General features: G+C 42.7%; 1 protein-coding gene across 2 annotated transcripts in view; it reads left to right on the plus strand.

The window, feature by feature from the left end:
• Positions 1-15,622, plus strand: part of LOC109868273 (phospholipid phosphatase 1) — a 38,135-nt gene that overhangs the window by 19,917 nt on the left and 2,596 nt on the right. Inside the window, exons 2-4 of one of the 2 annotated variants that reach the window (XM_020457712.2) lie at positions 5,088-5,239; positions 8,173-8,456; positions 15,262-15,319. In XM_020457712.2, coding sequence (XP_020313301.1) covers positions 5,088-5,239; positions 8,173-8,456; positions 15,262-15,319 — 494 coding nt within the window. The remainder of the gene's footprint in view (positions 1-5,087; positions 5,240-8,172; positions 8,457-15,261; positions 15,320-15,622) is intronic. The other variant, XM_020457711.2, reaches the window with a different exon arrangement.

Below are 15,622 nucleotides of genomic sequence, written 5' to 3' on the forward strand. Positions count from 1 at the left end.
ATCTCACGTAAACCCCGTTTCTTGTCTGCATTGAAGTAGCGGTCCTTGTACATCGCAACGAGCATGGTGGCGACACAGTAAAGAGAGAATTCCACCTAATAGTTTGTTCACAGCCTGTGTCGGCAGTTTTGTTGAGCAGGCGTTTCAATTCCATGACAGAGGGTATCACGTCTGCTGCAGGCACAGTTGATGAGCTTTTTTCTTGAGTCAGTTGTTTGAATTGAGCTTGCTAGTGTGTTCATGTTTCAAACATGTTCTCAAATGCCAGCAGCGGTATGACAACCAGCACATTCATGAGCAGCAAAACAACTTTCCTCAGTACGAAATCCTCGAAGACCCACTGTGCTGTCAGACTCCGCATGATATCGCTAGTCCAAATGTCAGCCGTGAAGCTAATAGCAGTGACGATATTACTGTGTAACTCCGGTAGGGCAACATCTTAAAAATAGCGCACTTGGTAGCGTGTACCGGTGCTCGACCAGTCGGCGGAAGCCAACATCGCCCACGAGAGAACGGTTGATTGTCAAGCGCAATGGATTCCAGTATCTTGACGTTAATGGATTTCGCCTTTGAATTGTCTCGCTGAAATGTTCTTACTCTGTCAAATGGCTGCTCGACTTGTTGACTGCTCGAGCCACACAGCAGACGTTGTGTGCTAGGTTAGGTATGCTGTGTTGCACGTGTAGCGCTACATTTTACGTGGCGTCATTACGTCATGTACCTAATTATATTAGGTATTCACGTCAGCTTTGACATCGGTTTTTCACATTGCCATTAAACTAGACATCGGGCCGATGTTTGCATTTTTAGCTAATATCGGCCGATTCCGATATGCTCACCGATATATCGTGCATCCCTACTATCAACTAGTTCAGTGTTTTTATAAATTATTAAGTGATTAAAACTAAAAACATTTACCAAATCGGTAATGGAATTTCAGAGGAATCGGTAACATAAAATGTCTGCCATTTGATATGGCTACAATGACAAATCATAGTAGTCACAAACCACAGTTGGATTTACAAGTTTGGGCAGCACAGTAAAGTATAGTTCAGTAAAGAAAAGTACAGAGTTTCTTACAGTACTGAACTATACTGTACAGTACTGAACTATACTGTAATTTAGTCTACTGTACTGTACTATACTCTACTGTTCTGTGCTGTGTTGTACTTTGATGTCCCCTACTTGAGAAACAAAATACATATATAATTGGTTCAAATTTCGTCTTGTTTGGGGCAGAGCTCATTAAAATAGCCCGTGTGTAGAACAATACCCAAATATGCAAAGGAGGATATTGCATATTTATACCTTTTTGTGTACCTATTTAGGATACATCACCATATCCCTAATTATTATGTCTACAGATCAGGGACCCATGATGATATTCCGTTTCCGGGTGTAAATCCAGTTCACTTACTGTAGTTCAATAACCAAAAGAGATGGGTTTTTTTCAAAGTCAATGTGTCATGTCAGTGAAAACCTAATCTTTCTGTAGACATCGTTAAATCTTAATTTGGAGTAGATACAAAATTTAAGAGTTTTTGGAAACATGGGAGATTTTACCTCAATTCTATTACAAAACTTTGCATCTGCACAGTTCTTCCAGTAAATGTGTTTTTGTAAAATGTTCAGTGTCAATTCTTAAGTAGTCTTTGTGCATAGTTTTTTTTATGGTTTTGTTAAACTTTAAAATCAGTTTTTTTTGTTTGGCATACATTTTAAGTGAAAAATCAGTCTCAGCGTAATTACGTTAACCACTTTTTCCAACTTTGGCAATAGCAAACATAATTGATCCTAAGGTTTATCTGCCAACACAGAAATTAGATTTAGAAGAATTTCAACATGTTTGTTATTGAGCTTTGGATGTAGAGATGCTATTAAAACTTGAGGATCCTGTTGATAGGCTTTGGAACAAACACTGTCTACTTTCTCTGTCCAAAAATAACTGGAATACTTTCCTGGAACACTCTGATTTGAGTATGTTGATACACACACACACACAACCATGTCTCACTATACTTGAGGACTTTTTGAGGACCAACAATTGATTCCCATTCAAAATCCTATTTTCCATTACCCTAACTCCTAAAAGGCTATTTAATTTATTTTATTTTTTTACAATTGAGGACCGGCAAAATGCCCTCACTTCTCTGAATTTTTGTTGGTTTTCTATGCGTGTGAGAACTACTGATACTCACAGGTACACAGACTCTAGACTCTACTGGAGTCCCATACATAAGTCTCACTGCTTCTGTTTACTATCTCCACTCCAGTCCCATGGACAAGACTATTTATGGTTTACACTGATTTATTTATATGTACACATCGAGTGGCAACATTTTTCAAACTGTGGTGCTTCACAATGCAGCTTTCGCTCTAACGAACAGTGGGTCTGTAAAGCGAGAGTGAATCTGTCACTTGACTCTGTGTTGGACCAGTTTCTCCTCTGTCCTTGACAGCCAGACTGTTCTGGGATCCTTTGTGATGACAGCAGCATGATCGGACTATGATAACATCCAGAAATACAACCTCTTAGATCAGTCGTGGAGAGTATTTGCATACTAATGTGAATTAACGTTAACTTTTTGGGGGTGCTTTCGACATGTCCAGTTCCTACTTTCTTTGGGTCAATGTGTGTTGTGGAGGTAGCAGTGTGGGATTTTACAGTTTTGTGTTTGTTACGAACTACGAAAATATTTTCTTAATTGACTTACCTGTGTGTGTGTGTGTGTGTGTGTGTGTGTGTATATAAGGTTTAACAATCTTCTTTCACAGCATGTTTGAAGCTAATGGAGTTTCCCTACTGTATGTAGTGTGAAACTCTATTGTGAAGTGTCTTATGGAACATTGCACCCAGGTGAATCTTCTTGGGCGATTCATCGCCAGTGGAGCGGAAAATATTTCTGTATCAGATTGGTCTCGCAATTCTCACGTAGGAACTTCATTGGGAGGAATGATGTTTGACATGCTTTTAAAACATTTCTATCACATGTTTTGAGAAAATCGTGATGAAAGTGGGGGAAATCATGATGAAAGTGGCCCATAATTGGCCTTTAAATAAAATAAACAATACATGCCTCCTGTAAGACACTATGATATGTGAACCCTACATGACACAGACAACATCTTGGTGTCATTATACACCTTATCGTGTGCGTCAACTTATGGAGTATGTCTTGATTCTGAAATGCCAATTCTAACATTACATTTATTCAACATTAAAACAATAATATGAATATCTCAAAAATACTATTTTCGATTTTGCTTATGTTTAGACATATTGTTTGAAATGATATACTCTTCAAACGCATCACATTTCCAGTGGGCTCTCTGGTATTTTTAATGATATGACTCACTTTATACATAGAAATTGAAGTTATGGGTCATTAACCAATCAAAGCCCTCCTTTAGGATTGCACATTCAGAAAATCACAAGCTGAGGCAGATCCCGTTTAAATCCATGTAACATTCATGGTGATGGTGGTGCTCCTAAAATGTATCAGAACTTCAGAATTAGCAGAGAGCCCCCTCTGGAAATGTTATGTTCTTGTAGAGTATATTGTTCCAAACAAGATATCTTTAAATGAACAAAACCAAAAAGGGTAATTTTGAGATATTCATATGAATATTTTTTTCATGTTGAAATATGTGTATTTCAGAACCTAGAAATACTCCATAGGACACACTATAAGGATTATAATGACACCAATATCTTTTCTGTATCTTGTACGATTCACGGATCCTAAGTAATTTTTTATAGGAGGCATGTTTAGGTCTAAAAAGGCCTCAAACTGATGATTTTCCCCCAAAAATGGTTTGTGATAAATGTAGAAAGGCAGGTCAAACATCCTTCTTCCTAATAAAGTTTATTTGTGAGAATTGCCAGAACAATCTGAGATTGTTAAAAATTGCTCCCGTTGGCATGGAATCGCCCACTTCCAAAAGGATGACCTGTTGTGCCCTTCATCTCCCTCTCTGGGTTCATTTAAGAGAGAACAAGCACTATTGAGAGATGTTGTGGAATGGACAACGACTTGTCATATTGCATGTCCAGTCCACTGCACTCAAGCACGAAACGGCTGTGAATCAGTGCAGAGGAATAATTTGGGCATGGTTTGTTCTTCCATTAACACCATCTCTTCACCACGGGAGTGAGTAGGGGCTGTTGCCATGACAACTCTCTCACCACAATGTTGTAAACTTTTCATTCCTTTATGTTCCTGACAGCCTGCGATGTTTAAATGTCTACTTAGATATGTCTTGACCTTCCTCTCTGAATGTTCTCTTCCTGTCCGCCTTAAGGCGTCAGCATGTTTCAGCTTGGCTGGAGCCGAACCGAACGAGTGCGCTCGCATACTCCGAATTAATCGAACTCAAGAAATCTGTCATTTAATTGCCATTTATGCCAAAGAGATATTAGATATTTATGTAAATAAGCAGACGATCATATCCAGTGCAACTTACAGTAGTGAGTGCATACGTTTTCCCATACTGATTCCCCACCATGCTCTACCAACTGAACCCATCTAACCAAGATGTTTGGTGCAGTATTCTTCATTTGGGGCGGCAGGGTAGCCTAGTGATTAGAGCATTGGACTAGTAATCGGAAGTTGAAATCCCCGAGCTGACAAGGTACAAATCTGTCGTTCTGCCCCTGAACAGGCAGTTAACCCACTGTTCCTAGGCCGTCATTGTAAATAAGAATTTGTTATTCACTGACTTGCCTGGTTAAATAAAGGTAAAAAAAAAATTGTTTAAATAAATGTAAAAGAATGTGCATAAAAGCGAGTCATGCCTCGTTGAATGACAGACTTTCTTGAAGAATCCCTACTGTTGACCAGTCACTGATGAAGGGGTGTATATACTTTGGCTCCAAAAAACCTCACTGAAGTCCAAAACGAACAAAAACGTCACACAATGTCGCCATTTAACATATGCACGAACTCTACCGAACAGTTTCGGGCTGGGAAGCATGCGGACAGGTGTGCATTGACTTTATATGGGTGCGGGTTAAGGAGGGTGTTTTAGAGCCTACTCCCCTAACTGATTTATCTTGTTCTGTTTTGTCTTTCTTTGCTTTTTGCTAGCTGGACTGCCATTCGCAATACTCACACCGCTACACAATCCCTTCAAACGTGGATTTTTCTGTAACGATGATTCAATCAAGTACCCTCTAAAAGAAGACACCATATCCTATCAGTTGTTAGGTGGAGTTATGATACCAGTCACAGTACTCACTGTAAGTGCACCTGTTTTTATGTTCACTAGATAACTTTCTCTTCCTTTTCCAGTCTTAGTGCTTGTCATAAATTTATGCTATACATCATTGAAGCAATGTGTGTGTGTGTGTGTATATAGTTTAACTACTTGGCTTCATTAATCACATTCTCACACTGTGTGAAAGTAAATAAATGGAGCATCATGCTCCTTGCAAAAGCAAGCAAACAAATAATCTGATTTGTAAATTGAACTGCATATTTTAGAGATGCTCAAAGTATCACTTGAGAACTGAAAAATCAAACAAATCCCCAACTCTTGCTAGTTGCTTCTCTATGTACTCCTAGATCACAAACATATCAGACCATGGCAGTTGACCGTGAAAGTCCCAGTAGCGAAGACCTCTCCATAAGTCTACTCGGTCTCTATCTGAACGATACAATAGGAATGGCCAAACTGTCCCTCCCTCTGCCTTTCCGAGATATCGCTTGACTCTGGGCCAGTATTCTGACTAACATGCTGAGCACACTGCCCGTGCGAGCTTTGCTAAATACATTTACACATGTTATTCAATCATTTCATCCAAAACTGCTCGCGAGCGTATGCGTAGCCAGGCGCTAAAAAAGAACTTGGTTTTATAAGTCCCGCCTCTCCCGTCTCCTCATTGGTTTTTAGGAGCGTATACCCACGTGGGTGATTGAAAGATGAACTGAGGTCCACACTCCAGTCAAAGTTGGTTGCCAACTGCCATATAAAGTCCACAGAAGAAGAGTAGAAGATAAATCATTTGAAACTAACTAGGTTTCCCCTTTTTATCTGTGGATTAATTGTTGGGAGTAAAAATATTCTACAAAGATCCAGGAAAAAAAGGACCTTGTGCATTTCAGGTAAAATAACAACCAAATGTTTATATCCCAGGACAAATTAGGTAGCAACAGCAAACTAGCTAGCTAAATGTCCATGAATGTTTGCGTTTCGACCTGTCCCCAAAATAATTTAGTTGGTTCAGAGTTTTTGTTTTTATATTTCAACCTGCTTGTCCTGATCGCGTTTGGTGTGAACGTACAAAATCAACAAGCGCGCGATGGCACATACGGATTCACGCCCCTGGTCTAGTTAGTACGTTTCCTGGAGTTTCTAGATAGTTAAACTCAAAGCACAGAGGCCCGTATTCACAAAGCATCTCAGAGTAGGAATGCTGATCTAGGATCAGGTCCCCCTGTCATAATGGTCTAAAACAGTGGTTCCCAAACTGGGGGGAGGGCCCGAAGGGTCGGCAATGGTGGCGCACATCCGGCAGGGATGACCTCCACATCCAGCTTCTTCACCTGCGGGATCTTCAGAGGGGGGACAGAGTGCAGAGGAGTATTTCTGTCTGTATTAAAGCCCTTTTGTGGCTTTGCTGGTGACACTGGCAGTGATTTATTTTGAATTCAAGGAGCACTTGACCAGCGTTCTGCAGCGATACGCCATCCCATCTGGTTTGTGCTTAGTGGGACGATAATTTGCTTTAACAGGACAATAACCCAAAACACACCTCCAGGCTGTGTAAGGGCTATTTGACCAAGAAGGAGAGTGATGGAGTGCTGCATCAGATGACCTGGCCTCCACAATCACCTGACCTCAACCTAATTGAGATGGTTTGGGATGAGTTGGACCGCAGAGTGAAGGAAAGTCAGCAAACAAGTGCTCAGCATATGTGGGAACTCCTTCAAGACTGTTGGAAAAGCATTCCTCATGAAGCTGGTTGAGAGAATGCCAAGAGTGTGCAAAGCTGTGTTTTTTTTCTGGGGGTGGTTTAGCCAATAGATTGTTATTTTTTTTGTCACTCAAGTGTCACATGAATACACATTAGACATGGCAAAATGTATAGAATTGCAAGAAAATGTGCTTTAAAACTGCAACATTTTCTTTGCACTCCATGACAAAATGTGTAGAATTGCAGGAAATGAGCTTTAAACCTGCAAAATTCTCTACACCAACAAGAGGGGTGTGAAGTTTCTGTCATGAACAATATTTAGGCCCGTAGAAATAGACATGGCGCGCTGGATGTTCACCAATGCTGGAAGGGAGGCCCCCGAGTGAAAAGATTTGGGAACCCCTGTCTAAAAGACAACTGATCCTATCATCAGTCCTAACTCTGAGACTTTGTGAATATGGGCCAGATAGATACCGGTAAAATGAGGCACTCAGCCTTGTTGTGGCTCTTATCAAGTCCTTCTTTTGCAGCATTCGAAATCAAAAAGCCTTTTTAGTTCCATTAAATTGACATGCAGACACATGCTGCATTATAATTGACGGGAATAGACGGTTCACATGGTCCACATACATTTCCAGTCAGCCAGTGTAATTATACTCAGCAAGTAGAAACCCTCACACAGGTTGTTACTCATTTACAGGTCATGAATGAAAGTTGGTGACTCCCTCTATCCTCAAGACAGTTCCTCCACCATTCCTTCACTCACAAAGGCTTTCAGGTTATGACTTGATGGTATCTGTGTCATGGTGGTAATTACCCTTGAGGTTTAAACGGGTGGAACAGTCAACTGTTATCAGGTCAACGCCCACCTCCTTGAGAGTAGAGTACAGTAGTAGGTCCATTGTCAGTGTGGTAGAGAGGTGTGAGTCAAAGTTGTCACATTATTTATTTGACATTTAAAAAGAACCACTTCACCAACCGCCCACAATGTTTACCTGACACATTTGTTGCTCTCAACAATGGTCTCAATCTGCATTGGGATAATTTCCCCTTTTTAAAAAGGCCTTTACTTATTTGACTTTAGACATGTTTCTCCGTGGACATCCTTGTTAGGCCTTTATAATATATTCACTCAGATGGACATTCTTCTAAAAAAATACCTGTAAATTGTGACTTTTGACTTGAATACTTGTAAATCTAAGCTGTAAGGGATGAGTATGATCTAACCTCTACTTCCTCTCCTCCCTTCCTCACAGATGGTCTTTGGAGAGTGCCTTTCAGTCTATCTAAAGCGCATCAAATCAAAGTCCTCTTTCAGCAACATGTATGTGGGCAGTGTTTACAAAGCCATCGGCACCTTCGTGTTCGGGGCTGCCATGAGCCAATCGCTCACTGACATCGCCAAGTATTCGATTGGTCGGCTGCGACCTCACTTCCTGGACGTGTGCAAGCCCGACTGGAAGCTGATCAACTGCACGGCAGGCGCCTACATTGAGGACTTCACCTGCACCGGGGATACGCACATGGTCAACGAGGCCAGGTGGGTGTTGTTGAGAGGAAACTGACAGCTGGGCTGAATTTTTCTCCCTACCACTTCCCCCATCCTAGCCCTTCAGTGTTTACAGATAGGGTGGGATTTAGGCATATCTGAGTCTGGAAAGGTATAGGCAGTAAAGTGGTGGAGCTTCCATTTTTATGCCTAAAAGGCTTTACATGGTCAATCCGACATATGCAGTGTCTGTACAGCATTTACTGTGAATGCAGCCTCCACAGAAGTCGGAGCATTCATACTTCTTGCGCTTTGGGTAGCTGTCATGGGCATCCAATAAATTGGTCTACGCCGCACCACTCGTAGTGATTCAGGGCTAATCTCTATAGCCATCCAACTAATTACAAGCAACTGGGTAAGTGAAAAGACAATACCTTACCTCTTCTGAGATGTTGGGAGTATGTTTCCCCGGTGCTTGACATAGATCAGCCAAATTAGACAATACCTTACCTCTTCTGAGATGTTGGGAGTATGTTTCCCCGGTGTTTGACATAGATCAGCCAAATTAGACAATACCTTACCTCTTCTGAGATGTTGGGAGTATGTTTCCCCGGTGCTTGACATAGATCAGCCAAATTAGACAATACCTTACCTCTTCTGAGATGTTGGGAGTATGTTTCCCCGGTGCTTGACATAGATCAGCCAAATTAGCATGAAGTAAAAAGACTGCGCAGTTTTCCCACCTGCATCTCCATCCCAAAATGTGCCTACATCTAGGCTATTGTTTATATGTGTATTACACACACTATGTTGAGGTAAAAATCTGAGTATAATACTTGAATGGATGCCAGCCCCCAATACATGTTCATGTCATCATCAATCAACTGCCTTATAGTTAAAAACTACTTTGAATACCACCATCGATTTCTGTATGCTAGCTGTTCTACCAGCTTGTACGAATGGGAATTAGCATTTAGCAGTCACTTTTTCGAAACCTGAAAAGGGACAACTTCTAAATGTTACGCAGCAAAATATATCCAGATTGAATTTTAGTAACCACATTGTGGGCCTGTTACAATACATCAACCATGACAGATTTGACCAAAAATAACAACACTTTGTTAGATCAGATTTGTTGAAAGTGCGCCAGCATCCTTCTGTCCTCCACGGACATTAACCTCTTTATCGCATCTACCTCCCCGATCTCTTTCCAGGAGTTCAAACTAATTTTTGTGTTGTTGAAATCCCTACACGAGGTATCATAAAATGTTTACTTTGAACTTGTTGGATAGCCTTTTGTCAAGGAAGTTCGTGTTTATACAGGATGTACTGCAGGTGTCCCAGTACTTTTGCTATGGGCTCTGGTCAAAAGTAGTGCAGTATATAGGGAGCCATTTGGGACACACAAAAACCAAGTGTGGGCTTGCCTTACTCAACAATGATCTCATCACTCAGCATCTCGGAACAATAGAAATATAATACACTGCTCAAAAAAATAAAGGGAACACTTAAACAACACTAACTCCAAGTCAATCACACTTCTGTGAAATCAAACTGCAACACTGATTGACAAATTTCACATGCTGTTGTGCAAATGGAATAGACAACAGGTGGAAATGATAGGCAATTAGCAAGACACCCCCAATAAAGGAGTGGTTCTGCAGGTGGGGACCACAGACCACTTCTCAGTTCCTATGCTTCCTGGCTGATGTTTTGGTCACTTTTGAATGCTGGCGGTGCTTTCACTCTAGTGGTAGCATGAGTCTACAACCCACACAAGTGGCTCAGGTAGTGCAGCTCAGCCAGGATGGCACATCAATGCGAGCTGTGGCAAGAAGGTTTGCTGTGTCTGTCAGCGTAGTGTCCAGAGCATGGAGGCGCTACCAGGAGACAGGCCAGTACATCAGGAAACGTGGAGGAGGCCAACAACCCAGCAGCAGGACCGCTACCTCCGCCTTTGTGCAAGGAGGAGCACTGCCAGAGCCCTGCAAAATGACCTCCAGCAGGCCACAAATGTGCATGTGTCTGCTCAAACGGTCAGAAACAGACTTCATGAGGGCGGGCCCTCATACCAATGTCCACAGGTGGGGGTTGTGCTTACAGCCCAACACCGTGGAGGACGTTTGGCATTTGCCAGAGAACACAAAGATTGGCAAATTCACCACTGGCGCCCTGTGCTCTTCACAGATGAAAGCAGGTTCACACTGAGTATGTGACAGACGTGACAGAGTCTGGAGATGCCATGGAGAAGTTGGGTCAGTCATGGTGTGGGGTGGCATTTCTTTGGGGGGCCGCACAGCCCTCCATGTGCTCGCCAGAGGTAGCCTGACTGCCATTAGGTACCGAGATGAGATCCTCAGACCCCTTGTGAGACCATATGCTGGTGCGGTTGGCCCTGGGTTCCTCCTAATGCAAGACAATGCTAGACCTCATGTGGCTGGAGTGTGTCAGCAGTTCCTGCAAGAGGAAGGCATTGATGCTATGGACTGGCCCGCCCGTTCCCCATATCTGAATCCAATTGAGCACATCTGGGACATCATGTATCGCTCCATCCACCAACGCCACGTTGCACCACAGACTGTCCAGGAGTTGGCGGATGCTTTAGTCCAGGTCTGGGAGGAGATCCCTCAGGAGACCACCCGCCACCTCATCAGGAGCATGCCCAGGCGTTGTAGGGAGGTCATACAGGCACCTGGAGGCCACACACACTACTGAGCCTCATTTTGACTTGTTTTAAGGACATTACATCAAAGTTGGATCAGCCTGTAGTGTGGTCTTCCACTTTAATTTTGAGTGTGACTCCAAATCCAGACCTCCATGGGTTGATAAATTTGATTTCCATTGATCAATTTTGTTGTCAGCACATTCAACTATGTAAAGAAAAAAGTATTTAATAAGAATATTTCATTCATTCAGATCTAAGATGTGTTATTTCAGTGTTCCCTTTATTTTTTTGAGCAGTGTATATTGGATTCTATTTCTAGGAACAGAACATAATCAGCAATAAATCATGTCAATGCGGAGGGATACGCAGCCCTCCGCATTGGTACATTTGGGAGGCGCACAGCGATGCGGTACAGAGCTCGCGGAGGATCCGCAATTGCTTCACACCTCCCGTACAGCATTGCATTGTTACAAATCTTCTGACTCAATTATATCATACTGCCACTGAAATAGAATATCTCCTACTTTATTGCTGATTATGTTCTGTTCCTAGAAATAGAGTCCAATATATTATATTTCTATGGTTCTGAGTGCTGACCATGAGATCATTGTTGAGTAAGCAAGTCCACACTTTGAAGTTTCTCTTGTGTTCCAAATGGCTCCCTATTTACTGCACTACTTTTGACCAGAGCCCATAGCAATAGGGCACTATATAGGGAAAATGGTAGCCATTTTGGATTCAGGCTGTGCCCAGTTGAACAACTGCTCAGCTGGAAATCGCCTATAAAGACTCACTTAGGGGATGTGTCTGACACTGACAACTAGGCTGGCTGCTTATCAGGGGGAAATGACTTCAGCTAGAGCTCTCTCTGTACTTTAACCTTTACAATGTTTTGCAATTCCACAAATAACAGTGGGAGTCGAGGCCTAACTGGAATAAACAGAAGTTGGTCTATTGCCTGTCTCTAGCTCCTACATTGTACTGGGACACCTGGGGTTGCTTTAAGACCTAATTGCAATGGACTAGGAACCATGGTTTTACCTCGATTTGCCTTTGGGTAAATGGGTCTTTCCAGGTCAATAGATCCAGTTTTGTGGGTCTGAGTTTAGAAGTTCCATACGAATTCTGATTCTCTGAGCTTTCACTGAAAGCTGGCCTCCAAGCAATACTCGTTATCACCACGGAGACCAAGGTTATAATTACCAGTATCAGATAAGATGGGCACTAACCAAATTCTGTGAAAGAGTCACTCTAAATTTCAATCTGACAAGATTAGAACATCCTTTTTCATCTACTTGAAAACAGACAGATGGAGGCGCTACCAGGAGACAGGCCAGTACATCAGGAAACGTGGAGGAGGCCAACAACCCAGCAGCAAAGGAGAGGAAGTCTGTCTTTATTTAGATTTTGTCCCATCCTCAGTCATACCAGTTATTGGCAGTGGTGGGTAGTTCGCAAGGCTGTCTCTATACAGACTATACACTTTGGCTGTGGTGTATCATTACCTCATGTGGTAAGCCTCTCCCGTGTTACCTTAGAAACCTGAGTATACCCCATACAGAGACGACGACTAATCTCTACCATGATCCCTGGGTGGGCCCAGGTCATATTTACCTGGGTGTTGCTCTGGTCTCCCATGGCAGCTCTTCCCCGGTCGAGGGCCCGGTTCTGGGTGTTTTTCTTTGGGATGGTAGTCATTAATAGAACAAATAACTGCCTGGTGGATCGAGTGATGAGAGCAGGTCAGATCAACTCCCCAGTTCCTCTTTCTGCAACGTGAGCCTTTCTCTCAGGGAAATGAGGCCCGCTGTCGGTCAGAACCTCGGCTTGTGTGTCCCAAGTGCCTTACACTTGGAAACCTCCCATAGTGAATCAACGTTAATCCGCTATATACAGTGCCGTGCGAAAGTATTCGGCCCTCTTGAACTTTGCAACCTTTTGCCACATTTCAGGCTTCAAAAGAAGATATAAAACAATTTTTTTGTGAAGAATCAACAAGTGGGACACAATCATGAAGTGGAACGACATTTATTGGATATTTCCCAAAAAATTAACAAATCAAAAACTGAAAAATTGGGCGTGCAAAATTATTCAGCCCCTTTACTTTCAGTGCAGCAAACTCTCTCCAGAAGTTCAGTGAGGATCTCTGAATGATCCAATGTTGACCTAAATGACTAATGATGATAAATACAATCCACCTGTGTGTAATCAAGTCTCCGTATAAATGCACCTGCACTGTGATAGTCTCAGAGGTCCGTTAAAAGCGCAGAGAGCATCATGAAGAACAAGGAACACACCAGGCAGGTCCGAGATACTGTTGTGAAGAAGTTTAAAGCCGGATTTAGATACAAAAAGATTTCCCAAGCTTTAAACATCCCAAGGAGCACTGTGCAAGCGATAATATTGAAATGGAAGGAGTATCAGACCACTGCAAATCTACCAAGACCTGGCCGTCCCTCTAAACTTTCAGCTCATACAAGGAGAAGACTGATCAGAGATGCAGCCAAGAGGCCCATGATCACTCTGGATGAACTGCAGAGATCTACAGCTGAGGTGGGAGACTCTGTCCATAGGACAACAATCAGTCGTATATTGCACAAATCTGGCCTTTATGGAAGAGTGGCAAGAAGAAAGCCATTTCTTAAAGATATCCATAAAAAGGGTCGTTTAAAGTTTGCCACAAGCCACCTGGGAGACACACCAAACATGTGGAAGAAGGTGCTCTGGTCAGATGAAACCAAAATTGAACTTTTTGGCAACAATGCAAAACGTTATGTTTGGCGTAAAAGCAACACAGCTCATCACCCTGAACACCATCCCCACTGTCAAACATGGTGGTGGCAGCATCATGGTTTGGGCCTGCTTTTCTTCAGCAGGGACGGGGTAGATGGTTAAAATTGATGGGAAGATGGATGGAGCCAAATACAGGACCATTCTAGAAGAAAACCTGATGGAGTCTGCAAAAGACCTGAGACTGGGATGGAGATTTGTCTTCCAACAAGACAATGAACCAAAACATAAAGCAAAATCTACAATGGAATGGTTCAAAAATAAACATATCCAGGTGTTAGAATGGCCAAGTCAAAGTCCAGACCTGAATCCAATCGAGAATCTGTGGAAAGAACTGAAAACTGCTGTTCACAAATGCTCTCCATCCAACCTCACTGAGCTCGAGCTGTTTTGCAAGGAGGAATGGGAAAAAATTTCAGTCTCTCGATGTGCAAAACTGATAGACATACCCCAAGCGACTTACAGCTGTAATCGCAGCAAAAGGTGGCGCAACAAAGTATTAACTTAAGGGGGCTGAATAATTTAGCACACCCAATTTTTCAGTTTTTGATTTGTTAAAAAAGTTTGAAATATCCAATAAATGTCGTTCCACTTCATGATTGTGTCCCACTTGTTGATTCTTCACAAAAAAATACAGTTTTATATCTTTATGTTTGAAGCCTGAAATGTGGCAAAAGATCGCAAAGTTCAAGGGGGCCGAATACTTTCGCAAGGCACTGTAATGGTTTACAGGGGGGGTTTTGGGTCCTGTGGGTTGAACATATCAGTCTTCCCTCATTGCTGTACTGTCCTCACATGGTTGATAAAGAGATTTGAGGTAGAGCTCTCTTGGCTCTCTCTGTGTGATGTCTTAACCTCTTTTCAGCCATTACCACTAGAGAAGCTGTATACAGCTCTCTATTATGACATTAGGCTGGTGGATTATGTTACAGTACTGTGGACTTTTTCGGTCAGTATGGTCAGGCTTTCTCCCAACAATAACTAGTGTCCACTTTGGTGCCAGGCTCCAGGGCGTTGTCTGTGGGCCTGCAGTTATCCCCACTGTTTATCGGTCATTTGCTGGACGGGCGGATGCCTCCGCTGGGCAGCGCTGCTTAAGCAAACAGGAAGACACTAAAGGCGGCCGGATAAGTGGGCTAGGGTAGCGGCCCTCTAACCGCCCGCCCAGGGCATCTGATGCTGTCTCAACCCCCCCCCAATAACAGACGTCAGCGGACATCCCTCCCCAACTCTATTACCCAGAAAGGGGTGTGTCAGTTTTGCCAGTGTGTGCTTCTGTTGTTCAACAGAATAGGGATTTATCACTAACACTGAGCTGATTTGAAGTGGGTGAATGTGTTCCCCCCCCCCCCCCCCCCAGTGCACACAGCCATCCCATGATGCCATTGTGTTATGTTGCAGGCTGTCCTTCTACTCCGGCCACTCCTCCTTCTCCATGTACTGCATGCTGTTCCTGGCAGTAAGTATGATCTATGGGGTTTCCTGTGTGCACTCATGTATCATAGAGCTGGGTGATAAGGATAAATTAAACAATGTGCACCAGTTGTTTACCCTTAACTACAACTAACGGCAGCCATCAACATTAGAACTTTTCAAACATGACATCTCTCTCGTAGGGCCCTACCTGTTATTGTAATGAATGTCAGAAAAATGTCCAGTGTCGATTATTTTTGGTTTATCGTCCCAGCTCAAATGTATCAATTCATTTAATAGTTTACAGTACGTCATTGGACGTGTTCTATATGAATATTTAATACTTGAA

Source organism: Oncorhynchus kisutch, linkage group LG23 (assembly GCF_002021735.2).
Source record: "Oncorhynchus kisutch isolate 150728-3 linkage group LG23, Okis_V2, whole genome shotgun sequence".
NCBI classification, from domain to species: Eukaryota; Metazoa; Chordata; class Actinopteri; order Salmoniformes; family Salmonidae; genus Oncorhynchus; species Oncorhynchus kisutch.